The sequence below is a fragment of the Lissotriton helveticus genome, chromosome 7 (genome assembly GCF_964261635.1).
Source record: "Lissotriton helveticus chromosome 7, aLisHel1.1, whole genome shotgun sequence".
In the NCBI taxonomy this organism is placed as follows: domain Eukaryota; kingdom Metazoa; phylum Chordata; class Amphibia; order Caudata; family Salamandridae; genus Lissotriton; species Lissotriton helveticus.
Genome location: NC_136068.1, coordinates 865770231 through 865797622, shown reverse-complemented (window position 1 = coordinate 865797622; position 27392 = coordinate 865770231). Strand labels below are relative to the sequence as shown.

General features: G+C 41.8%; 1 protein-coding gene across 1 annotated transcript in view; it reads right to left on the bottom strand.

The window, feature by feature from the left end:
* PANK3 (pantothenate kinase 3) overlaps positions 1-27392 on the bottom strand; it is a 111410-nt gene that overhangs the window by 54744 nt on the left and 29274 nt on the right. The window contains exons 2-3 of the mRNA XM_078653385.1: positions 9393-9745; positions 6227-6480 (exon numbers count right to left, since the gene is read on the bottom strand). Of these exons, the coding sequence (XP_078509511.1) occupies positions 6227-6480; positions 9393-9745 (607 nt within the window). The remainder of the gene's footprint in view (positions 1-6226; positions 6481-9392; positions 9746-27392) is intronic.

The window sequence follows — 27392 nt, the reverse complement described above, 5'->3', positions numbered from 1 at the left end:
CTGATAATACACATTCCCAACAATGGTGAAAAGATCTGAACAGGGTTCCCACCATTGCTGAAAGATGCCTCGGGCGTAACTGCCATTCGTGATCTGCAAGGCGCATCCAGGTGTTCAGAAATCCCACCAGGTGGAACACGACCACGGAGAGGCCAACTACATGGATGACATGTCTCCTGGCATAGTTTACGAGTAGAATTCAAGTGGCCCAGAGGCCTCTGAACCACTCTTACTGACACCCAGGACCGAGGCTGAACTATCAGGATCAGAGCCCACGTTTCCTGTACTCGTTGTGGTGGAGGGGAGGTCCGAAATAACAACATATCCAGGATGGCTCTAACGAAACGTATCCTCTACAAGAGTCAGGTGCGACTTTGCCACATTGATAGTAAACCCTGGGAAGCGCGAAGGTTTGCTTTCGTCTGGAGGTGGTCTACGACTAACTGCAATGAGCACACCTTCAAAAGTCAGATGTTGAGGTAGGGGAAAAGTGAAATTGCTAACTTTCATGTCCTGCAACCACCACCAATACTGTTGTGTATACCAATGGAGCACTGTTAGGCTGAAGGGGAGTAGGGCAAAAGAAAAAGGCTACTGGCGCAAATTAAACCATAAGTAGCATGGGTGAAATTGCAGGACGGGTACATGAAAGTAGGTGTTCTGCAAGTCCAAAGCCACCAATGAGTCACCTGGATCCAGGGTAGACTCCTAAAATAGGTCAACACGAGGAAATAGTAAGACTAACAGTCTCTGTTCTCGGGGCGGGCCCCTCTCCACTGGCCAAACCGGCCTGCACTTCTTGGAGCAAGATGAACAGGAGCTGCTCTGAAACATGCTTATAGGAGTGGGAGGTGTTTCAGTTCTACAAGGAACGGCAAGCTGTACTGAATGGCAGGACTCACCCGCCGGCTGTTATCCTTTGCCACCGATGAAGGAAACATCTGATTCATCCTCCCACAGGGAGGTTGTGTGTGCTGAGACAAACTAAAGCAGCTTTGATGCGGGTGCCACAGATGCAGGGGACTGGTAAGTGTACTGCCCATCAAGGACTGGGACTGGTCGGCTTGATCCCAAACCCTGAACCCTAAGAACCGAGGTGTCTGCTGCAGCAGCAGCGTGTCTGCATTTGCGGTATGACAATCCTCTAGATTAGCCTCAATAGGGGATAGGGCACTGTCTCGGTGGGATCGGACAGCTTAAGGAATGTGCTGTGGCCTGGCTTTCTTTCAATTGTGCCAATGCTGAATCAGTGTTCTTGCTTGGAGACCCATAATTCAGCACATCCATTAAAGAGGCTTGCTCATCCCCTTAGAAGCCTGTGGATCTCATCCAAGCCTGCTGCTGAGGCACCACACTAGTACCAACTTCTTTGCCCAAACTGTCAGTAGTGTCTAACCAAGACCAGATAAAGTACTTTGCAGCATCCTGACCATCCTGGACGTTTCAGCTAGGGTAGCCTTAAGTTCCTTGGCGATTGCCAGCAATCCAACCATGCCCCACAGAGCAGGAGTGTAACTCTCCAGCAAGCAGCGGCATTGACTGACTGGAGAGACTGGAGAGACTGAGTAGCCGAGGAAAACATCTGCTTCCTGAAAAGCTTCCGTGCGTTTTGACTCTGTGGGGAAAGAATTGGGGTGCACCCTACTTGTGCAAACTGGAAACACCAAACTTTCTGGTATATGGTGTTATGTCAAAAAACAAAACAGGATTACCTGTTGCCTTGTTGTGGCGTTTGTCAGTCAGAGCTTCATTTCATGGAAGGAAGAGTTCCGATAAAGTCTGTCCCAGTTGCAAAACTTTGACTTCCATAGTTGGCAGTTTTAAATCCAATACCTCTGCTGTACGTCTCATTATCACTGCAAATGAGACGCTTTCTTCTGCTGATGGCCAAGGGAGAGAACACAGCCCACTGTCTATACATATATTATTATCATGTAAGGGAAATAAAATCATCTTCTAAGGCTGTTTGGATCCGATAAGAGCCCGAACCAAAAATTTGTTAGAGCGCTGGGGTGCAGCTCCAAGGCAAAGGCACAGTTCTGTATGAGCTAGAATGAACTGGGGCTGGCTTTGAGATGCGACCTTGGTCGGGGCAGAGATTTATTCGGAACAGAGACAGATGAGACTAGAGGAACGAGATCTACCTTTGCCACAGGTGTCAATGTCAAAGGGATGGCATGGATTTTGGTGCCAGGTTAGAAGTTGGCTCTTGCACCAGAGCGGAATCGGAGGCGAATTCAAGAGGCACAGAAGGTGCCTTGGGAGGGCCCTTCCTGGAGCAGCCTGACTAGACCCTCCCTGCTGCCCGAAGGCAAACCAAAGAGCTGGAAGAGTGCAAAAAATGTGCAACAACCTCATGAAAGACCTCAATCAGTTGAGATATCAACAATGGACCTGGAAGTTCTGGATGCACTGGGATCAGTTGAGGGTATCGACTCCTTGGTGGGGGATTGAGAGAGAGGCTGCGAGGCACCCTTACCTGCTTGCAACTACTCAGGTTGGGAGTGGCAGGACTGGGACAAATCCCGGTTGGCCTTCTTGTGCTTCTGCTTCAACATACTAGAAAAATTGGAGAATGACAAAGAACTGTGAAGGGAACATCATCAAGAATGGAACATGTCAGAACCCTCAACTTAGAGCAGGAGTGGGACTTCCAAGACTACTTTCAGTGTTCAGACATATAGCATCGCTTGGCATTCCCAGACAGCATTTGGGTTCATAAGGGTACACTCCTCACAGGACTCCAAGCACATCTTTTGGGGTCTGTCACAGACTTTTAGGGAGGGCCTTAGTCGTGCGCAGGGGTGGCACTTACATGCAGCTCCATCATTACTTCCAGGGAGCAATAGCGCCAACATGGAGATGCACGGTGCCATCTACAGGTACACGGACGCATTACTGTGTAAACTTGTGGATCCAGTCTAGCACCCTGGGAATATTTTACAGGAGAGGAATCTGCAGTTAGAAGTATCCATCAGAACGCAGAACAAAAATTTCTTAGAAAGAAAGTCCCGGATTCCAGTGATGGTTCAGTGGGCCGTCAGAAGTCATGAACCGCTGTTACACGCAACCATGACTCACATCGTGAAAATGGCAAAAGGGTTTGTGCTATGGGTTTCTGCAAGATAGCTTATAGATAATTTTACTTTAAAAGATTAATTTACTGTATTGAAAGGGAAATAAATCATCTAAAGTCAATCAAAATTCCAATAATGTACTAACATAGATTTCAGCTGCGGCCTGGGTCAGTAGTGTGTATAGCATGAATATAAGAATTCTATATTCCACTAAACATTCACTCCATTAATCAAGTGTACAAAGTCCAGGGCAGTAATTTTTAAGAGATTAAACATCACAATCACTGAAAAGTAGAAAAGGTACGTCCTGAGGCATGAACTTACTCAACAAGAGGACAAGATATGCAGGATAAAGGCAAACTCCCTTTTAGGATAGAGAGAAAGTAAACAGAAACAAGTTAAAATAATGAAAACTCGCCAACAGAGAGAGGCCAAAGAATTAGCTATTGATTTGCCAGTTGTAGGACACAATATCTATCTGCAGGCAGATGTCTGAGTCAGCAGCACGCCTTCCATTAGCTTTTCAGGAATAAACGCAAATGCTGAATTTAGAACAAAACACAAATCCTGACTTACAACATTAATGCACGAAGCATTATGTTTCAGCTGCAGTCAATTACTATGTACAGGAAGTGACAACTGGGTGACAAAGTGTTTTTGTATGAAGGGAAATGGCTTATGTTTTCGCCTTTCATCATGCGGAAAATGGGCTCCAAGAGTGGATTATTTGGGATTATAAAAATTGATCAAAGTCATATTACATAAACGCGCTTAGCAAAATTCAGCAGATTATTTTCCACAAGTCCCTGCCAAAGAATGAAATGCTGCAAAATCTAGCTTGGCATATACATTTTTATTTATGCTAAGGCTACTGGAAAGGAGTGCGTGTGTTGAAGAGACAGCATAGGTGGATTTTACATTCATGATCAAAACATACTACAAAAGAAGAAATTGTTCACACTATCTGTTGTGCTCCCTTTCTTGTGTCGAGCAGGTCTTCTGGAGGAGGAGGAGGAGGAGCTAGTGAAACCAAGGGGTAATTAACTCATAATGGGAGCAGTCAATAATGACGGAATGAAAATTGAAAGAGAGTTGCACAGATATTACCAGAAGTCAAAGCAAGTAAATAGACTCTTGAGACATCTGGCTCAGTGATACAATGGCTTGAACATAAAGAAAAGCATTGCCAGTGCCAAACCGGTTTCAAAGTTTACCAGACACATAACAAGGTGCACGCTGGTTCGAAGTATAAGAGAGGGCCAAGGTGTAAGGAAACAATCCCAATTGTGCCCAAGTAATTTTAAATAATTAGGGTAGGGAGTGCCTTTTTATTAACTGAAAAACTGCTGTGACCTCAATTCCCAGGAAGGGAAAAGCTTGAACAAGTGAGAGTTAAAAGCACTGAAAAACTTACAAGGAAAATATTGGGGAGAGGGTGTGGCCTAACGGCCTCGAAGCTGGGGTACCGGGTTTGAGTCTCGGCAAAGACGCTCAAAAGCCTGGGATTCTAGGCAAATCACTTACTCTCCCCGTGCCTACCAAAATGAATGTGTCTGTCTGGAACGCAACTGGTGCTCATGTAAAGCACTTTCATACCTTTGGGTCAAGTTCGCGCAATATAAAATTCCGGAAAAAAACACAATACATTTCTCTTGAAGGTGAGAAGCAAGAGAACTTGACATTGAACTTATGTTTCACTTCACGGTCCGTATTTTGCCACATGAGATTTTTTCAAGGTTCAGTCTCCTTGGTTTTAAGTAGCTCAGACAGTGGGAAATGGGCTGTTATAGGTTTCATGTTCAAAGCATGCCAATCAGTTTGCTCCCTTGTAGCAATTTCATGTATGGTGTCTGTATCTGCAGACAGTTCAGGATGAGTAAGGTACAGGATGGCTGAAACTTCCTATACAAAGCAGAATATAGCTTACAGGAGCAAAATGGTTTGTAGATTGCACCGATGTTCCCCTGTTGGAGTGATGCATCTGGTGTCCAGCTCCGCTGCCTCTGACTGATAAAGAAAGGTATTATGGTAGCCCAGACCACTGAAGACTACAGACCAGTTTTTAGCATGGCATTGTTGCAGGTGTTTCTCCGAGTCTGTACAGTGACAATGTAGCTGCAAGAAGCAGACACATCAGTAGAATGACAGGGATGTGGCAGAGTGCAGACAAGCACATAAGGTGTGCCTATCTCTACAGCCTGCCACTTATCTGTCACTGTACTGAAGACGTGGAGAGACAGCTAAACCGGTCTACTTATAAAGTGTATACAATGCATGGCTTTACCGCAGTTGGGCTTTGCTGCTCTACCTTATACTCGCCCTTCTAGCAGAGCAGGGCATGAGTTTTGAGGCCCAAACAGCAGATCATGATTTGCCGCTAATGAAAACTAGAACATAAACTTAAATGCCTAGCCTTTATTTATTTATTTATTAAGTTTCATCTGTGCCTTCATTAAGATATATATCCTTCCATTTAAGGAGGATTCTCCACAATTAAAGGTTGATATCTCAGGACCTTCTCCTTCAAAGAGGTTCCAACCCAGGGGCTATTAAAAATAAAACCAGTTAAGTTACAAGGAAATGAACTACCCTTTGTGTGCAACAATACCTTTAAAGTTTTAGAGAACAGGTCTTTTGTATGACATCTTAAAGTAGGGATGTTCTTCCATTACTTTACTGGGTGTGAGAAGCATTTTGATGCTCCTGTTTTCCGGGATTATGAATGGTCTTCACTCGGCGGCCTCTGAGGGAGGCATGAATAGTAATAAGATAAGTGTATGTAAGAGTCCACACCGGAGGCTTCAGAGTCCGGAAGCAAGAGACAATCGCATCTTTGTACTTTGGACTTTGAGTCGGATCGACATGGAACTCATTAGAGATGTACGGAGGAGAGGGGGGTGGGTGGGAGTCAGGGGAGTGCGAACTGCTGATGACATGATTGTATTGTTGAGTTATAATAAAATGCAAATAAAAATGTTTTTTTTTTTATAAAATGAATGGTCTTCACTCGTCAGGCAGTCAAGCACCTATTTAGGTTGTGTCTATTTCAGAATGTTTATGTGCAAGAGCACTAACCTTTCTAGACTGTGACATGTAATTAATATAATCCCACAACCATCAACAACTCATGTTCCCTCCAATATTCTTACCTTGTTCCACTAACTCTTTTATAATGGTCTTTGGAATAAACGGCTAAAACACTGACCCCAGATCCAATGTTCACAACTAACAATGGATATGGATCATCTAGGTTGAAAGGCATCTTCTGGCATTTGTCAGGGTCGGATGCATTTTCAAAGTAGTAGCACTCAGCCTGTCCATTAAAACTAACAGAGTCTATATACAGCAAGCCCTTCACAAGGCAGTCCAGCTCATCTAGTTTATGTAACTGCAGGTTCCCAATCTGTAAAAGAAAAGTGCAGCATTAACCAGGTTGAGGTATGTCAACTAGAAAAGCAATTTAATGTATGAAAATGATACAAGAAAAAGGTTCAAGTTACATTTATGTTGATGCTCTACTCTTGTAGTGGGGTATCTTATCGTTAGAAGCATACAAAATGTGATATTAACATGAAACTTTGCACAGGGCTTAATAATAAGGTAAACAATGAGTGAAGATATAGACCTAAAAAATGCCAACAGTTGTACAAATTCTGCATTTCAGTTGACCCCTGACAAAGTATGAGAAATTGTTAGTGGACCCAGTAAGTAACTACCTTATGATGCAAAGAAAAAACTATGCTGTACTGCCCTAGTACAATTTTTGTTAGAGGTTTCTGAAATTGTGAAGAGATTATATGCTGTCAAAAGGTCTACCAAAAAAAGATGTGAATTTGTAATTATTAATGAAGCGTTTATATCTAGTACACAAAATGTTGGTACTGAGATTGATTGGGATTTGTGTGTATTGTGTAACAAGATTTACCAGACGTTGTAGTGTGTCCAGCTAATAGTAAACGTTCTGAATTGGGTACAAAGGTTTGCTTGACTATCTGCTAGCTTTTGACAAAATAAAAAAACTTCTATCAATCATGAAGACACTATCAAATTTGACTAACACAAACTTGCAAAGTTAACAGAAAAATAAAACCAGTTCAAGACAGTTTTCAAGAGAGTACTTCAAGGTGTACATGTGCTTCATTTATAGTTGGTGAATGAAAGATATGAGTTTCTTCTGTGACGAAGAGTCAGGGGCAGAGCTTACAAGTGTGCGTACACTTGAATTGAGTAATCGAGTTCGAGATGCTGCAGTTCATTAAGTGACTCAATAGTACTTGCCAAGTTAAGTGGTAGTGATATGGTTGCGACAGAAGCAAAGTACCACAAAAAGTGTCTGGACTGCTAGGAGAGTTCTGACAGATCAGGAGGTGAGGATTGCATGCACTAGAGGCGATAGGTCTGTTCAGTTAAAGAAAAGTGGTGCACGGGCTACAGATTAATAAAGGATCAGGCTATGAAAACACAAGCAATGGCACTAAACCAGCACACATCAATTAAAAGGCAGTTTCAAGAAAATCTTGACCTGGAATAAGTTGGATCCTGGACAGTTTGGCAAGCTCTTTATTTTCACTGGAGCGACTGTATAGGCAGGAGTCAGGCAATTTGGAAAGGAAAATGCTTAAAGAGCAATTCGACAGTCTGCTCCTCGCACTAGGATTCCCTCAGCCAGGTTCGCTATAGAGTTTGTCCGAGTCGCTTGTGGAACAAGTAACTACCTATGGGAGAGATCCAAAGCAAATCTCACTCTTCAATGTTTCTAAATGGTAGAATTGGTGCCCTGAAGAGGGTACCAAAGAAGGGCAAGCCCTGGATGTTCAAATAAATGTATGATAGCTGAAAAGGCTTAATAAGGGCATGGAAGGTGACCTTTAGTTGTTATTGCAGCGGTGCAGAGTCCTAATTTACAGCTGCTTTTCCACAAACTGGCTCCTCACTTCATCGGTGACCATAATAAAATCCACAACGGTCACCAAGCTGCCTCCTTCCCCAGCATACATCACTCTTCTTAGAGAAGCACAACCTGCACTCTTCTCCTGCCATGCATAATGAGTGAGACTATAGATGATAAAGTGAAGATCACCATCAACATAATGGGATGGTTTCCCTTCTCTTTGAAAATATCTCAGGTGGATTTGCCAGCTCAAGGTTGCTTGCATTTGCATGAGGTTCCCACTTAAGGGAAATTTTCGGAGGCAACGGTACCACTCACTGTTCAGCGACAAGAGAAAGAACCGGAACAAGCCATATCATTCTTTCAAAAGCACATATGTCATGTGACTTTAGTGTTATCACCACCACTGGGTTTTTTAAGGGGCTCCTATGACGTGACCATCTATTCCTCACTCTAGCCAGTCTGTCAAGGAAATGCTGTGCTTTCATAAACTCTGCACCAAGCCTGCTTGCTTTTTACAGATGAACACGATAAGTGAATACAGAGCTGCCAGGTGTTCCCATTTTATGTGAGACACCTTCAGCTAGTTCAGATTTTTTGTCAGCAGTACACTTCTTTTTGTTATTTTTAGTTTTGTTTTTTTCTTTTAGTAGTTAAAGCATGTGAAGTGCTTTATGCTTAAAAGCTACAACTGGTTGTGTGCCCAGCACCTGAAATGGGGCTATTAAAGACATATGTGACTGACTGTACTCCAGCACTACCATCTTTTAAGAAGCAGGTAATAGAGAGACAGACATGTGCGTGATAAAATTATCCCCTAGACATATCTGAGACATACTGCATAATGATTACTAAAATTATACCGAATACTTATTAAAATTAGATGCAAATGACAAACATATGAAAAGCAAACATAAGTAAGAGGTCAGAATCTATTCACGGACAGTTGGCTTTTTAAAGGTCCCAGACCTACGTAATATCCACAAACTCAAAAGGGACACTGAAATTAAATTAAAATGGTATATTTGACTGCAGTGCTGCTGAGTGGGTCGGACACAAAGGAGGGCTATATCTGTGAAATTACTTTCAGGGAGAAATTTAATCTGATTTATGCCCATGATTTTTACTCCAAGGTTCTCTAGTAAGCTATTAGCAAATTAATCACGCTTCTCAATGTTCTCCATTTTATCTAGACTGTTGCAGGGGGCATTGTAACTGGAAATTCACTGTTAGTGATATAAAACCGACAAGAATTTACCACGTTATCAATTTACAGATAGTGCCTGCATAATTCATGTAGATCACATCTTGCCTAAAGGAGAAAAAGGCTGCTATGTATATGGCCGACTACAGAGCTCAAGAATTATGACAACAAATGTGTCCATTATATTTTATTATTTAAAAAAAATTCCAGAATCACTTACAGTAAGAAATTCTTCTTCGAATTTATATGCACCACCCCCTGTGGCACAAAGAACTGTGTGCAAAGTTGAAAAGTTTTTATCTCTCCCCATATGGATAAAAGTAGGCAGGTCCTGGGTTGGGAATCGAATGAAGTGCAAATTTCCAGTTCGCCCAAACAGGGTTAAATCCTTCAGTTCAAGGTGCACGTCACGTATTCCAGTGGAACCATAGGCAACATTGGAGGTCAAGTATTTGCGTATACTTTTCAAGCTTTCAACTTCTTCCTGTTCCTCTGCTGCTGTGATGTCGATAGGTTCAAAGTAGGTTAGTTTTACCAAGGTCCCTCCAATGTCCATGCCAAACCATGGAAAGGCTGTGGGAAGAAGCATGAATTCATTAGGCCTGCAACAATTTTAAGCAGTAATTAAAAAAATAAATGTTACACAACAATCCACCCCAAAAAGGCAACTTACACTTTCATTACAACAACGTTTGAGCAGGTTTACGCACCTTGTCAGAGACCTAATGAACAAGTTTTTTACTTTCTGTAATTCTGTAATGCCTTATCTGTCTGAGACTTTGGGACACAAGTATCAAGCATTTTTGAGTTTGCAAATGTACCAATTTTCAGAATAGGGCCGTTTGCGAACGCAAAAAATGTTTTTCACTTGTATCACTCCCTATTTTGCGATTTGGTAACCTGTTACTGAATCGCAAAATGGTTTGCTATTCGGTATTTGGAAGGGGCATGTTTAGGGCATCCCTTCCAAATACTGAATCGCTGCATGTATGAATGTTTTGAGACCGTGAATGCGATCGCAAAACATTCACATTTACCACCAACTTCAACCCATTAACGAACGGGAAGGGGTCCCAGAGGACCCCTTCCCCTTTGTAAATTAATTAAAAAAAACATTTTAAGAGCAGGCATTGGTCCCACGGACCACTACCAGCTCTTAAAACAATGAAAAGTGATCTATTCATTGTTTTATCTAAACGTAACACGTTTTCTTTTAAGGAAAATGGGCTGCATTTAAAAAGAAGATTGCTTTATTTGAAAGCAATCTCGGTCATGGTGGTCTGCTGACCCCAGCAGGCCACTATCCCCATGATTTCAACGATTTCTAGGAGGTCGCAAATTGCAACCTACCTCATTAATATTAATGAGGTAGGTCAATTTGCGACCTCCTACGAATAACTATATGAAACTCTTGGAGTTTCATACATTGATAATAGCGATTACCTAGTTGCGATTTGCTGTAAATCGCCATTAGGTAATCGCAATTACAAATGTTAATACATGTGGCCCTTTATCTAGCTGCAGATTACTTACCTTAGAATACTATCCAGGCAACAGACTGGATCCGGAATTTTTTAGGGACCAGTACCCCCTATAGGTAGCATAGTTCGTATCCACATGGCATCTTTGGCGTCGTCTGCGCCAAAGTAACATTCGCAGGGTCTATGTAGGCGCAACCCAGGCGCACTGACGTGAGTTACTTTTCGTGACTTTCCATGCCAGAATGGTGGAGTCACAAAGTACACTGACCACTGGTGTGGAAAACTAGGGCCCTGAAAGGGAAGTACCCTGTCCCTAGAAATCTGTTCGCAGAGCAGGGAGGATGGGTGGGTCGGTAAGGAATATGCGGATAAATAGAGTCTCCACCACATAAGGCATTACCGAAGGCAAGTAATTTGTTTATCTGATAGAGACATCTAGCTGGAGATTGCTTACCATATAATTGATACTAAAGCAATACCTACCTGGAGGAGAGTATAAGGACCAATTTCACACGTCGGCCATACCTAAAGGGCAAAATGCCCATCTCTACGGTCCAAACTGTCCAGACAGTAATCTTTGGTGAACGTGTGCAAAGAGGCATACATTGCTGCCTGGCAAATATCGAGGACCGGAACTCCATGAGCAACTTTAGCTCTGGTGGAAAGAGCCCACAAACCCTCAGGGGGGTTGGTTATTGGCCAGTGTGTAGCAGATTTTGATGCAGAGCATGATCCATCGGGAGACAGTCTGCTTCTGTACAGCCCATCTTTTCTTCGCTCTGACATATCCAACGAAGGAATGTTGGTTGTCCACCCAAAAGACTTTTGGGGGTCAAGGTAGAATAGCAATGTTCTTTTTGGGTCTAGATGGTGAAGTTGCTTCTCTTCCTTAAAGGGGTGAGGTGCCATGTAAAGAGTGGACAGGCCTATGTGAAATGGAGTGACCACTTTCAGAAGAAAGGAAGCTCTTGTATGAATAACCAGTTTGTCTGGGCAGATGTTAAGATAAGGAGGCTTGGATGACAAGGCCTGGAGCTCATGGACCCTTCTGTCAGGTGTTACCATCACAACAACGGTCGTTTTGATGGTAAGGCATCTGAGTGGATAATTGTGTAGGGAGCACACATAAGAAAGTCAAGGACGAGACTGAGATCCCACTGGGGCATAACGAGGGGAGTGGGAAGGAACAAACTTTAAAAAAACATATGTACAATAGGGGATTGGAAAAGGGAAGGATGATCATGCAACCAAAGAAAATCAGAAATTGCAGATAGCGATCCCTTAACAGTGCCCAGGACAGAGCCCTGCTGGGCAAGAACAAACAGGAGCAGTGGCAGAAAGGGGATCAATGTGTCTTTCTAAACAGAATGCAACAAATTCAGCTGAACAGCAGGCATAAACCGTCTTGACAGAGGAACGCATGGCTGCCAAGAGAACACTACAGATGTCAGGCGGAAGGTTGAAGGCTATCAATTGTTGCCGCTCAATCTCCACACAAGAAGGAGGAGTATTGACAGGTACGAGTGGAGAACCCTATCCAAGGGGCAGCCTGAGAACGCTAGGCAGGAGTGGTATTGGCAGAAAGGCGTTGAGGAGGCCTAAGTTAGACTCAAGACTTAAAAGTGTCTTTGAGCTTCGAGCTAGCGTCTCCTTGGAGACTCCAGCGCCCAAAACTGGTGACATTTCGCATCTTCAGAGTTAGTGAACAGATCTAACCAAGGCTCTCCCTTCTGCTGAAAGAGACATTGCACCACCTCTTGGCGGAAACTCAATTTGTGAATCGCTAGGTAACTTTGGCTGAGTTTGTCTGCCATGTCATTTAGAGAACCTGCCAGATGTTGAATCATCAGGTATATGCCCTCTTCTAGTCATGTTCTGAGACGCAGGGTCTCTTGACAAAGGGTCCACACCCCTACCCAGTCCTGATTGTTGCAGTACAACATGGCTGTGGTTTGTCTGTGAACATTTGCACTAGCCTTTCCTGGGCAGAGGGTAGAATGGCTTTAAATGCTAATCAGACTGAGATAAGGCTGCATCGACACAATCCACATCACGCCGTCTACACTATCCCTAGTGCGATGGGATAAGGGACGGCTGGCGCCTGAGGATTCAGTGTAGAAAGGAGATCTCCTGTCCCCGTAAGGCCCGATTGCATGGCTCGGGGAGTAAAAGTTGTGAAAGTTACAGAATAAACACACTGATCTGGGGAGTCTGCCTGCAGCTTGCCTGATTTTAAAATGGCAGTTGCCGCGGACTCAGTCCTATGGGCGATACGCGCAGGGCAGACAGGGTGCAGCAACTTTTAGTCTATTTTTCCTCCTCCTTTTGCACATGTGTCTTTTGTTTTATTACCTTGATCATCTGGAACATCTTGAACAAAGGAATGATTCCTTCTATAGCATCAATTTTATTTTTTTATTTTTTATAAAAGCGCACAAATACCTAATGGTGTCTTGGCGCTGAGGACAGCAATAAACCCACAGTGCACCTAGCACAGGAACAACCAGGTTTTCAAGTTTCTCCTAAAGCCAGTTAGAGAACTGGCGTTTCTAAGTTCCGATGGAAGAGAATTCTAGAGTTGGGATGTTCAGCAGTGAAAACCACGACCACCCCAATGTGAAGTCCGAATTCTAGGCACTGACAGAAATCTTGCGCCAGTCGACCGAAGAAGCCTAGTTGGTTCGTACCACACAAAAAGCTTCCTCCAAAATGGTAGCAGTCTAGAAATGACAATAGAAAGAGGACTAAGCAATGAAAACAAACAAGGGCCTTCAGCTACACAATAAGCTATGATCACTAAGATGGTGGCCATTTTGGAATGGCCTTCTACAGCTTCCAATAAAGTAATTGTTGGATTTTGAAATAACATTGGAAAATACGTTTTACATACATCCTAACCAAATGTTATCTAATCAAATAACTTCTTTTCCCAATGAAGATAATACCCTAATGACCACGAACATAAGGTATTAAAAGACAGCTAATGCATTAGCATGAACCACAGAAAGACTCAGGGGCAAAAGGAAACACCAGAGTGGGACATAAGGAAACAAAAGGAGAATAGAGACATCAACAGGAACAACAGTAGACCTTTAAACGTCCTGAGACAGGTAATGGACTAGAACATGGGTTCTCACAAACTTTCTGTCGGGGGCCAAAATGACCGCGTGCTTTGTGGCCGAGGGCCGCACTATTAGGGGTGGGGTCAGTGGGGGTGAGATCAGTGCGGGGCGGAGCTAGAGTAAAAAAAAACTGTTTCAAAACATTAAACAATGCTGTATTTCAAAATCAGATGTAATTACAAAGAGCACATTTTGATAATACATTTTTATTTGAAGGCCTTTAGTGAAAGTAGAATAGCAAGTACAAAGGTAAATGCAATGGGGAAAAGTATTTTCCAAGGCACAGAGTTTATGCACTAATTTTACACCATGTCCGCAATTAATTTCTTGTACTCTTGAACCTTTTCAGAGAGTGCAAGTCTCAGGAGGTGATCCAGATGTGCTTCAGTTTGTTTCTCAGTTTATTTTTTAGAACACCCATTGTAGAAAAGGAACATTCACATACATATGTGGACCCAAACATGCTAAGTATTCTTTGTGCCAAGGTAAAAAGAAGAGGGAATTTTTTAGATGGCACACTTTGCCAGAAGTCTTCTGGTTCCTTCCCCAAGAAAGAGGACTCAAGCACAGAGCTGTATTGCATGTCAATTAGTTCCACCTCAGCCTGTGCCCTTTTCTAACCAAGAAGTTCAACAGCTTCAAGATTCCTTGCACTAACCATCCATGGGTTTTCTACAAGCCTGAAAAGTGGGGTGAGAACTCTAAACTGAGAGAATCGCCTCTTAATGTCTCCAGACATTTCTTCCTGATATGCACACAGATTGAGACTGAACATTTCCCGAGGTTTTTCAACCCTCTATGTTAAAGCCTGCAACTTAGGAAAGTGTGTAAGATCACCATCATTCAACTGCTCTCTGAACAGTTTGAGTTTACTTTCAAAGGAGTATATGGCACTCATCAATGAGGACACAAGTTTCTGTCTACCTTGAAGTGCCTGATTGAGAGAGTTTAAATGTGAGAAGATATCACACTGAAAATGGAGCATGGTGAGCCATTGCAAGTCATATAATTCTGGGAAGGACTGCCCTCGACTGATTACAAATTGTTCAATTTCTGCAAGCAAAGTAAAAAATCTTTCTAGCACTCTACCTTTGCTCAACCACCTAACTTCAGTATGCAACAACAGGTCTGCATGTTCACATTCGGCATCCCTCAGCAATAATTTAATTTAAAAAGTCTGTGGTGGAGTGCTTTTGCTCGAATAAAATGAATAATTCTCACAACTTGCTTCATAACATCATTTAGTTGTCCTTGTTTTTTTTTTTCGCGCATAATGCTTCCTGATGTATTATGCAATGATAATCAATTAAAGTGGATGATTGAAGTTTTTTTCTTAACAGAGATACAAAGCCCTTCTCATGTCCAATCATAGAGGGTGCCCCATCCGTAGTAATACTTACAAGATTGTTCAATGGCAGGTGATGAGATACAAAGAAATGATACATGCTGGCCAACACATGCTCTCCTCTTGTGTGGCCATGCAATGGCAAAAGGCAGAGGAGCTCTTCCTTTGGAATGGTTTCTTGTTCCAAATACCTCACCCAAATCATTAACTGAGCTACATCACCTACATCTGTGGACTCATCAACAGCAATGCTAAAGAAAGGGGACAGCTTGACTGCATTGATGACCTGTGCTAGAACATTGCCACCCATTGACTCGATTCTACATGTGCATGTGGAATCTGACGGTTGTAATGCACCTATTTCCTTAATAATGTTGGATTTATTAGGATAGTTGGCAAATAAAATGTCTGCTGCCGAGAGAAAACACTTCTTAACCAGCTCTGCGTCTGTAAATGGCTTTTTATGTTTTGCAAGCAAGTAGCAAATTTGGAAGGATGCCTCGGTTACTGCTTTAGTGATGCCACCTTTGTAGAATGCGGTTTTGAGGACATTGGAGAGTTTCCTGTGAGGTAAGAATGTCGTGTTTTATAGCACATTAACCTTTTCTTTGCAAAGGAGACAAGTAGCTTTAACTTTTGGACCTTCCACAAGCATGGAACACCCTGTGTTCACTCTGTTTCGATCTGGGTGTTTTGCAAGACTTTGTTACCGGGCTGTATGCCATTTCGTTTGGGTTCCTTATGAACACTGCAGGAAATCAGGATTTGTGTTCACGACCGATGGCACGGCCCCGTCTCACGACCGATGGCACGACCCCGTCTCACGACTGATGGCACGACCCAGTCTTAAATACAGAGCTCTTCACAAACCAACGAGGTGACACTGGAGAGCTGCTATTTGGGGGGAAACCGGTTTAAAATAAAATGTGTTAAAAAATGTAAATGTCCACATTGAGTGTTTACTTCTCACTGCATGTATTGACAGTGCCCTATGTGCTCGTATTGAGATTCATTCGTGCATTCAAGCTTATAATTAGATATTAGCGCTTCACAAATGAAACATCTTGGTATCACATTTCTCATGTACAACCATCCCTACTTAAGAGCATTAGTGAAATGAAGAAAGAAATAACATGAGACCACCCTTTCTTAATAAATTAAGTTTACTTTGTACAGTGCATCCACTACCTCAAATGCCTTTCCATATTACCCAGACAGGTGAAGTAGTAGCTAAGCAAAATATCCTGCCACTTGCAATAGTGAACTGAAGTCTAGAGGTCCTGGCAGGCCACATATGGAAGAGAGGGCCCTGCGCTCTGGCAGTCGTTGCGGCAGAGAGTACTGCCCTCTGGCAGTCGCTAAGGAAGAGGCGTTACTTCCCTGCAAAATTCCTCTGCAGAAGTGAAACTATGTGCCAGATTTACCACTTATTCATGCAGAGCAGTGCAGCAAATGCGCCGCGTGAAAAGGAGAGGAGAGGAGTGCCATATTTACAGAAATATGACACTCTCCTCCCCTTTCCCTAGAACTGAAATCACCAACCGTGCGCGAGAGACATTTACGCCATAGTACAAGGGTGTCTCTGTGAGTCTACCATAGGTTTTGTACTTGGGTGAAACCCTTCCAGTACAAAATACTATACATAAGCTGACTTTAACTCTTTCCCCTCTTTGCATGTGGGATGTACTTTATAGCACAGATACAAAGTTGGAAGGGGAAATGAAAGCATTTCTCCTTTGTTTCACCTACTTCAAAATTGTGAAGTTTTCTGATGCTAAACCCTGTCTACTTTATTTAGTAAATATGGTTTAGCATCAGAAACCTTGGGTGGTTGCATGTGAACACCCAAGTTCCACCCATGGTGCACCCCCTTTGGCGCTCAGTGACCCAAAGCAGTGCTAACCCAGGAACGACACTGCTTAATTATATAGCAACCACAGCTTTCTGGGACCCCTCACTTTTTTCATCCCACTTAAAGCACTGGTATGCACAGCAACAGGGCCAAGAAGAACGCTCTGCATCCGCCCATGGGATCCCCTGGTCTCCTTCAAAGTGAGATTGGGGGGTATATCGGGAAAGACACTGACACTGTGGGAAGAGACACCCCAGACTTTAAACAGGGCCTACATCCTGCTTGATAAGTGCAATATAATGAATGCTCAAACAATAGCTCCAAATCTGGGCTCTGACTGAACAAAGAAATAATGTAGGGGACAGTAGAGACACTGAAAATAAACAAAATGTGAACTATGACCTTAGTAAAAAAAAAATATATATACACTTATGAAAAAAGCATTACTTCTGCAACTACTCATCAAATAGCAGTATTGCTCTACTATAAACAGACATGCAACAGAAGAACCTCAAAATATATTTTTAGATCCAACTACGGCGATATATACACAACTGACACGGATCGCCTGGTCACAGGGCTTTCAGTGGGATGAAAAACCTGGGGGTTCTCTCAAAGGGCCATGGCCGATTAAATTAAGGGCATGGCTTAAAAACATGTAAACTAAAAATCTGTGCTTAGCATAGTGTGCCACCCTACTGGTATTTAGTTTGTCATTATATCCAGATACATCAGATACAACCAGTAACATTATAGGTCAGGACTATTGGCTTTGCCAATGGTTGCATAAGACAAATAACCAACAACTATGGCTTTGTTGTATATAAAAGTATAATATTGAAAATGCTTCAGTTCTGAAAAGATGACTGAAGGAACTAAAACCCTTCTATTTGAAATTATATCAGAGTGATGCTGCTACTCAGATGGTATTTTTTTTCACCCTGAAGGCGAAACTAGAGACCCCGATAGTTGTTAGTTGCAGAAGATAAATAAGCAACAACTATGGCTTTGTTGTATGTAATATATAAAATTGAAAATGCTTCAGTTCTGAAATGATGAAACCCTAAGAGAACAAAAACCAGCCTATTTGGAATTACATCAAATTCTTTGTGCTGCTGTTGAGTTGAAAAATGGTGAGTCTCCTGCCTGAATCGAGTCTATGGACATGTATGAAAGCAACATATATTTGAATGACAGAAGCTATTGACTAAATTTACTTAGAGTTTAGCTTTCCAAAGACCTGTGGAATGTGTGTATTCAAAAATCTAGATTTAATCGGTAGCACCACTTTGCCAACACCTGGCTATAATTGAGGCACTTAAAAAACAATTAATTTCTAATCTGCTTGCCTTGCACCGAAGGTATCGTTATGTTTAGCAGATTTGTTTCTTCCTCCACTTACAGGATATTGCATTGTGTAGGAACAGGCCAAGTGACTCTGATTTGTGAGTTTGTATCCAGAGTCTCTCTTTAAGCTGCTTTCGGCTGTGATTCGTCTCATGAAGGAACAATGTGGTGCATAAGGTAACTGTAATGCGTATTACTTTTAGCTGCTGCTGTGTTCCTGAATTGAACGTGATGAGCTTATCCAAAACACCACAAAGTGCTTGTTACTTTTAAGTAATTTATGTAGCTTTAAAAGTGCGTTAAAGCACTGGTGAAGGGGAAAGGAAACCTCCCGCCAGTTCTATGGAGGCCATTGTTGGCCTCAAAATAGACCTCGCTGTCAATCTGCTGCACTGTATCAGCAAAGGAGGGGACACGAGAGGAAAAACAGCGAGATGAGAGAATAAGGCTGTGATAAGAGTCTTGTGGCAGGGAAGGGAGCTGGGTGGGCGAATGATGGTGTTAAAGATAAACAAAACAGCAATTTGGGCGGAGTGAAAAGGGGCTCTTTATTTGGCAAGTGCTGCTGAGTGGACGGCAACTATCGGCCACAATAGCGGTCAAAATTGGTGCCAACACTATCTCACTCAGACCATCATTATTCAGCCCCCAAGTCAGCAGATGCAACCTTTGTGCCCTGAAAAAGCACAAGGCGGTCTTGCCACCACCTCTGTGCGATTTCCATTGCAGAGCCATGAAATGGACGAATGTACTCCAGGGTGACTGGAATTATGCATTTGTACGTTTTTTCACATAATTATGGATTCGCCTCATTTACCACAGAATCCATCACCTGCTGCATTTGGACAAAAATTTACAAAAAAGTTTGTAACGTGTCTCAGTGCAGAGGAAGGTTCTTCGCGAAGGTTAACTGGATATCTTTCAGTAGCTTATTGCCATATTTGAGTGCTAAAGTGGCAATAATTTGGAGAATCCTTTGCTAAGACAGCATTAACGTGTAAAAATGTCAAAATAATGAAACAATACTGTCATAAAAGGCGCCGTGCTATGTTTCTCGGAACATAGCCAGCACCTAGAAAAGCTCCTAGAGAACCAAAGAAGACCCCGGTATACTCCATATTAAAAAAACCCCAGGGTAGTATACACGAGGCAAAAGAAGAGAGTACGGAAGAACTAAAAATTGTAGAATCTAAGCGAATAAACGAAAACTGGATAAGGAGTGCACTACACGACCACTGACAGGAAAATAAACTGAAAGATTTTGAGGAAAGGGGATACTCTCGACCCCCAGTTTCTATATGTTCCTGGAACATTAATGGATTAGGAAAAAAAATCAAAAATGCGGAAGTAGATTCCTTGTCCACTCACTACCAAATCATATGTCTACAGAAGACATGGGAAACGGATGCTTTCTTTCTACAAAGTTATAAAGGATACTATGTACCAGCCATTAGACACTCCAAATTTGGACGTCCTTGTGGGGGTCTGGCAATATTCATTGGGATTGACTTGCAAATTAAGCATGAACAGCTGGACACAAGTAACGCAAACATACAAGCAGTTAAGATAATATTTGCAACCGGTGAGCAAAGGAACACGTTAATAATACTTAACATATATATCCCACCAAACCAGTCATCTCGCAAGAACATAAGTATCGCAATAGTAACATTCCTACTGGAACAAATAATACTTGACCCGTCCGTTAAGATTCTAGCTACAGGGGACTTTATTATAAACTTGCTGATTCAAATGGCACGGGACGATTTTATTCACTCTCAAAATTACGATTGGTCGATCCCCGAGCAACTTCTAGATCCCAACATAAATACCAAACATAATCCAATTGGAAAAAACCTATTAATGGATTTGGAAGCAATGGGTCTCCGAGTACTAAACGGCAGGTTCCCAACCAATCAGCCCGCTGGCTGGACATTTCACAATCATGAAGCAAAATCTAGAATAGATTTCACATTACTGTCAATAGACATTTTTGATAAAATTGGTTCCTATAGTCTAAAAAAAGTTATTGAGAGAGACCACAGTCAGCAAATATTGGAAATCTATTTCGAACTGCCAAAAAAACAAAACTATTTAACTACACAAGGTCAGATCTGTACAATTAACTATAGGAAACTCATTTGGAAACCGGATAAAAAAATATGTGGTCGAAAAAAAAGCCCAAATATTGGTGCAAGAATGTTTTAATGAACATCCGAGCCAGTCTATACTTATACATTGGGAACAGTTCACCCAGAAGGTAGTCGAATTGGATGAAGGTACTCCAACTTGTAGGAAATCCCAACTAAGGGGGAAAATAAATAGAGATACTAATATTAATCTTCCATATACCCTTAAAAAAGTAAGGCGGACTCGAAACAGACTGAGGAAAAAGCTAACTAGGTTACCAGTTAACGAGGAAATTAGAAAGCAACTTAGAAGTGCTAACAGTAACTTGAGGAAATTGTTGTGGTCTGAGAAAAACAAAACTCAACAGGTCTTGTGGGCAAAAATCTATCACGCAAGTAACCAAGCGAATTCCAGAGAATTTTGGAAAATAATTAATGCTATAAACAGACCCAATAAACATGTGATAGCGTCGCCATTAACAGAGGAGGATTGGGTAAAATTCCTCAAAAAGACCTTATATGTTGAAGATGATCTCCGCTCTCAGGATGTCAATCATACAGGGTTCATTGAGAGGGAACAGGAAAATGAACTGGTGAAAAACTTCTCAGAGAGCGAGGTAGTGAATTTAATAAAGAGACAAAAAGATGGAGCACCGGGCCCAAACGGTATTCCATTTGCAGTCTATAAAGAGGACCCTGCCTTATGGGCTACCTATTTGACAAAGGTATTTAACGTAGGTATCCAAACAGGGCACATACCGGAATCCTGGAGAGGATCACTAATATCACCTGTTTACAAAAAGGGTAATTGGCAACTACCTGAGAACTATCGTTTCATCACTCTCCAAGACACGGACGCTAAGCTATTTGCGGGTCTCTTATTATTAACTCTCTCAGATTGGGTAAAAGAAAAGCTAATATTACCCCCAAACCAAACCGGTTTCATTAAAGGCTTAGGAACCTCTACTAACATTTTAATCTTATCAGTTCTAACGGATAAAGCACTTTTAGCCAAACAGTCCCTTTATTTTTGCTTTGTCGATTTTAGATCAGCCTTCGATCTTGTTAATAGGACCCTACTATGGAGAAAACTTGTAGATTATGGTATCCCAGGCCCATTACTGAACCTTATCAAACTACTGTACTCTGACACCTGGGTCAGGGTACGGGTCGGTGACGGCCGATCATTATCGAATAAAATACCGGTGACACGCGGCCTCAAGCAGGGTTGTGTCCTTGCACCATTACTTTTTAACTTATTCATAGCCGATCTCACCGAAACATTGAACGAAGTTAACTCACATCCACCGAGGCTAGCGGGAAAACAAATATCAAATTTGCTATATGCAGACGACGTGGTGTTGATGAGCCACACAAAAGTAGGTCTGCAAAGACTGATTGATCGATCACTTAGGTATGCAAAGGATAACCAAATGGTAATAAATGAGACAAAAACAAAAATAATGGTTGTCACAAGGAGCAAAAGACAAAAAAATAAATGGATGCTAGGACAAACCCAACTAGAACAAGTTAATAGCTATCGGTATCTTGGTGTCCTATTTAACGAGAGTGGAAGTTTTCTCCCTCAAAGGAAATATATCACCAGGAAAGCAAATAGCCTTGTTGCCGCATTTAGAACCATACAAAAGAAATTAACCGCCTTGACATACGGTCCTTTATTAAAAATCATATCTGCCAAACTATTACCAACTTTAACATACGGTGCCGAAGTCCTAAACGGGAAGGATGCGGAGCTAATTAACAATGCAGTGCCAAAAACATACAAAATACTTTTTAACCTACCATGTAATGCCTCACAGGCACAAATAAGGCTGGAGTTTGGGATAAATAATCAGCTTTATGCCCGGCAAGGCCAAATTCTAAAAGTGTGGAATCGTGTAAAAAACGACCAGGTCAATCAATTGTCTCAAATATTATGGAAAGAAGTAAGAGACAATAGGAAACTTCAAGCCTGGGCATACTTGAACAAAGCAAAAAAAGAACTTGGATTAACACCAATTTGGGAAAATACTATCACCCAGGAAAGTTTTAAAAAGACAGTTAATAAACTGGTTATTCATCTATCGCTGTTAAAAGATAAAGAGCTACTGGTAAAAAGAAAACACTCGTGGCCAATTGTTAACGACTATAAGAAAAAACAAGTCCAAAAATACCTAGAAACTCCTTGGTCTGTCCAAAGTAAGCGAACATTTATTAGAGTGCGCTTTGGTCTATGGCCAGGTTTGTGTCATCTGCCACCGTGGAAGTTAACTGAGAGCAATACGTTATGTAGGTTGTGTAAAGGGGGACAAGAAGATATGTTGCATCTTTTATGTTTGTGTCCTACAATAGAAGCAGAAAGGAAAGTAATCCTCAGGCGGTTATTCAATGCTCGAGGTGTAAGAACGTGTAGACAAACACTAATGGCGTGCCTAAATTCGACCGATCTATTAATGAATTCCGCTTTAGCAAAATTTTTATCTGTGATTGCAAAAGGCCTAAAGGCAAATTTTATTTAGAGTTCCGCTTTTTAGAAGATTAGTAAAATTATTTGCTTGATGTTCCTAAACTTTTTATTGTTGAAGATATTTTAAAGTGTACTTTTTTGTAAGATTTTAATTAATCAAACAAATAAACTTGAACTAGCCAGCACCTGGACCACCAAAAGCCCTGCCTGTTAACTCGGGGATCACAAATTTCAGCCGATGCCGAACACACAATTGGTCACAGAATGTGGCAACAGCGCCATCTACTCTCGCATGCACAGAAATAAATATGCAAAACCTCGCAATAAACATTTTGTGTTTAACTCCGAAGGATATCTTTACATTTTGGGCCATTAAAGGTCTACAAACAGAGAACCAAAAATGGGGGACCAGCAATAATAATGATGGCATTGGAATTCACTTACTTCTTTCTCAGGCGAGTAGACGGCAATTGTTGCCACGGGGCAGAGTATCTCAGCTCCTTTTCAGTTGGGCACACGCTTCTTCTGCCGGCGCTGGGGTCAGTCAGACATAGGTGGGCGGGGATAAGGGCAGGTAGAGAAGGGAGCAACTTGCGTGCCTTCTTTTTAAACCCTTACCTGCCGCGAGGCAAGCCTATGACGTCACAGTGGCAGGTGAGGGCGGGGACGCTTGTGTGCATGCAAGACACTAATTGTCTGCGCATGCCCCTTTGACCTTTTCTCAGCAAATGCGGCCCCGAGGAATCACAACAGCAGTAATGGTGCAAAGTCCGTGACTGCTGTTTTCCATGGGGGGCCGCAAGGAGAGGTCTGGCGGGCCGCAACTGGCCCGCGGGCCATACTTTGAGAAATCGCTGGCCTATTAGATACATTAAAGTGAGATCACCTCTGCAGGACCACCCCGGAGAATTATTTATCGCCATCAGTAACTATGGCTGGAACCAATTTAAAATCAGCAGGCAATAACTCTTACGCCATAAAGTACCCAACTAACCTATCTAAGAATGCAGCCAAAAAATTCAAACATAACCTTAATTAGAAATAAGCCAGACACGCTCATCTCGGACCCCTCCTTTAATCTAAACAAAAGCATTAGTGTAAATGACTTGATATTATATTACGAAGATGCTCAACATAAAAAATATAAGCAATATCCCACATGGTACTAAACTATTGATCATCCCGTCACCAAGAATAAGAGCGGAACTAAGCATAACTATATATAAGAACGGTATTGTGCTTATACAAGCAACCAACAACGAGTTAGAAAAGTTTGACAACTTGTTTTCAACCTTAAAAGAGTGTGTAGAGAACACAAGGTCTCAACAACACCTGACCACACAAGCAGTCACCCTATCTACCATCAACACAACCACCATAGACGTCATAATACCTTGAGACCCTCAACAACCACAACCTACAATTCTGTCAGGAAACTCAACTTTGACAAGTGACTCACTGGACGGGAATTGTACAGAGACAGGAGAAGTATCTGTACTATACGCCAATATTGCCCAATGTCTGTACATCTGAAAAAATCAGCCCAGTTACACCAGGATATGATTATGCCCACACATAGGCCATTTAATGGGAACCCCAATCCAGCAATAAAGGATTAGGAAGCTAACACCCCTTCCATACCCCCCTCTACAACAGTACAAATAGCACCTGCACTTACGAAACTCACATCCCCCTACTGATGACAAAAAAAGGAACAATGAAAAAGTCACAGATCTAAAAGACCGGGGCACAAGTACTAGTATATCACCTCCTACGCAGAGAGAAATCGAAACTCTTCAAATACAAGTGGGCAATATGTCACAGGACATTCTAAGAGCATTGCACGCTATGGAAAAAAATACTAGAAATCACTGTAAGCACTCACTCCAAAGTCGAACTCATTCAAAAATCAAAGCTTGATCTTCAAGAAAAGAGTAAAGGGACCACCATGCCATTTTCAAATAGACATAATCGACCACACAAAAATCTTAAATATTTATCGGAGGATGAAACCCAAACCCTACTCGGGTCATATGAGTCTACAGACATCAGCCGAGGCAAGGAAATTAGATCAGTCCCAATCAATGCAAACCGACCGTCCAGGCCTAATAACAGAAAACCCAAACTTAACAACCTAACACAAGTCAACCTAAACACCAATACTCAAGAGATGAACTCTAGTAGCTCAGGGAAACCACTGATATGCCTACTGCTCAACTGTCGTTCCGCAGCAAAACATGCCTCAGACATTGCGGCACTCATCATTAGTCAGGAAGTTGCTGTGACAATCTTAAATGAAATATGGCTCACGGAATCCTCCTCCCCGGTCATGGATCTGCTGGTGCCTCCTCATTACAATATTATGAGATTAGACAGACAAAAAAAAGACAGGAGGCGGTATAGCCTGCATACACCAATTTGATATCAAGGTCATCCAAATACAATCCGACCCTCTTGAATCCTGTGAATACCACGGTCTTGGTATAAGAACTGCAGAGAATCAAAGGTGCAACTTGCATGTGCTCTATCACCCACCAGGCGATAGTGGCCCTTTCATAGACCAGTTAATGGACATCATCACAACTAACTCTAACAGTCACACTAATGACATATTCCTAGGCGACTTTAATTTACACTGGGACGACAATAATGACTAACAGGTCAACGCACTTAAAGACTTTCTAAAAGACCTAAACCTGACTCAAGCCTGCGCACTGCCAACACACTCAAAGGGGCAACCTTAGACAGAGTAATCTTGAGAGTGAAGGATATTACAATCCACTCCATTGTTCCTTGCGATTGGTCGGATCACCATGCCATAACCTTCCATATATCCACTGTAAAAAAAGAACGAGACCACCCAACCTGTCAAAATTAAAAAATGAACAATTTTAAGATTTGTGGGGGAGCACTCTTATTTAATCCAATGTTTTCAATCTAATCTAATGGTGCTGCAACTAATCAGGTTCGTCACGCCTGTGGAAAATTGACTGGTTCTGATGGGATAAGCTCACATCTAGTTGCGCACTATACACATGGTGTTATCCTACACCTTATAAATTATACAATATCAACTTAATATACAGTTGTCAGTTATTTAATATCATAATCTGATTCCTTTTAGTAAATCAATTCATATCACTTTTCAAAGTTTTTATACAATATGTGATAAACACTTTCTACCAAAGTTTTCATATGTACATTGTTCGCTAACAAAACATTTGGTACTCAATCCACATTACACATTTGAACATTTTAACAGTGGCTGCCCAATGCATTTCGCCACCCAATTGTGCCTTCATCAGGGGCAGATCTTTTGATTATGTGCGTAATGAGTCAGCCAATGCTTTCTGGGATATGAGATTCTTGTCTTGGTTGATTACGACAACCTTTAGAGGTTATATGTTCTTCCTGTATTTACTGCCGACGATGTTCAAAAAAGACTGCTCGTGTGCGTACTACCCGCACACGAGCAGTCTTTTTTGAACATCGTCGGCAGTAAATACAGGAAGAACATATAACCTCTAAAGGTCGTCGTAATCAACCAAGACAAGAATCTCATATCCCAGAAAGCATTGGCTGACTCATTACGCACATAATCAAAAGATCAGCCCCTGATGAAGGCACAATTGGGTGCCGAAATGCATTGGGCAGCCACTGTTAAAATGTTCAAATGTGTAATGTGGATTGAGTACCAAATGTTTTGTTAGCGAACAATGTACATATGAAAACTTTGGTAGAAAGTGTTTATCACATATTGTATAAAAACTTTGAAAAGTGATATGAATTGATTTACTAAAAGGAATCAGATTATGATATTAAATAACTGACAACTGTATATTAAGTTGATATTGTATAATTTATACGGTGTAGGATAACACCATGTGTATAGTGCGCAACTAGATGTGAGCTTATCCCATCAGAACCAGTCAAAATTAAAAAATGGACACGAGACACCAATGACCCTAATATTGAGCAACTTGTAGCAAGATGTGAGAAGGATCTAAATCCACCTAACAACATGCTATACGTCAACAAACTCACTGATCACTACACCACATCAATGATGTATATAGTCAACACCAGCATGCCACTAAAACGGAGCAGAATATCAGAGAAAGATAAAAATCCATGGTTTAATGGAACACTGAACACAGACAGGCGGAAGCTGGGAATGGCAGAAAGAAAATGGAGACAGCACCCATCATTCCCCCAGCTAAAAACTCAGAAATGAATACAACAAAAGTGTGCTCAATTCCTAAAAATAATTTTTTAGATCCATATTGGATAAAGCCAAAAACAGACCACGGAAACTTTGAAATGTTAAAACAATCCAATAAATTGGCCACATCTGTCCAAGAAGCAACTAAAACGCAACTGAGCTACGAGGAATTCGCAACATTCTTCACAGACAAGGCAAACACGCTTGAAAGAGATCTCAGGATGGCAGCCGACAACCTCGCTAGCCAACAACCTC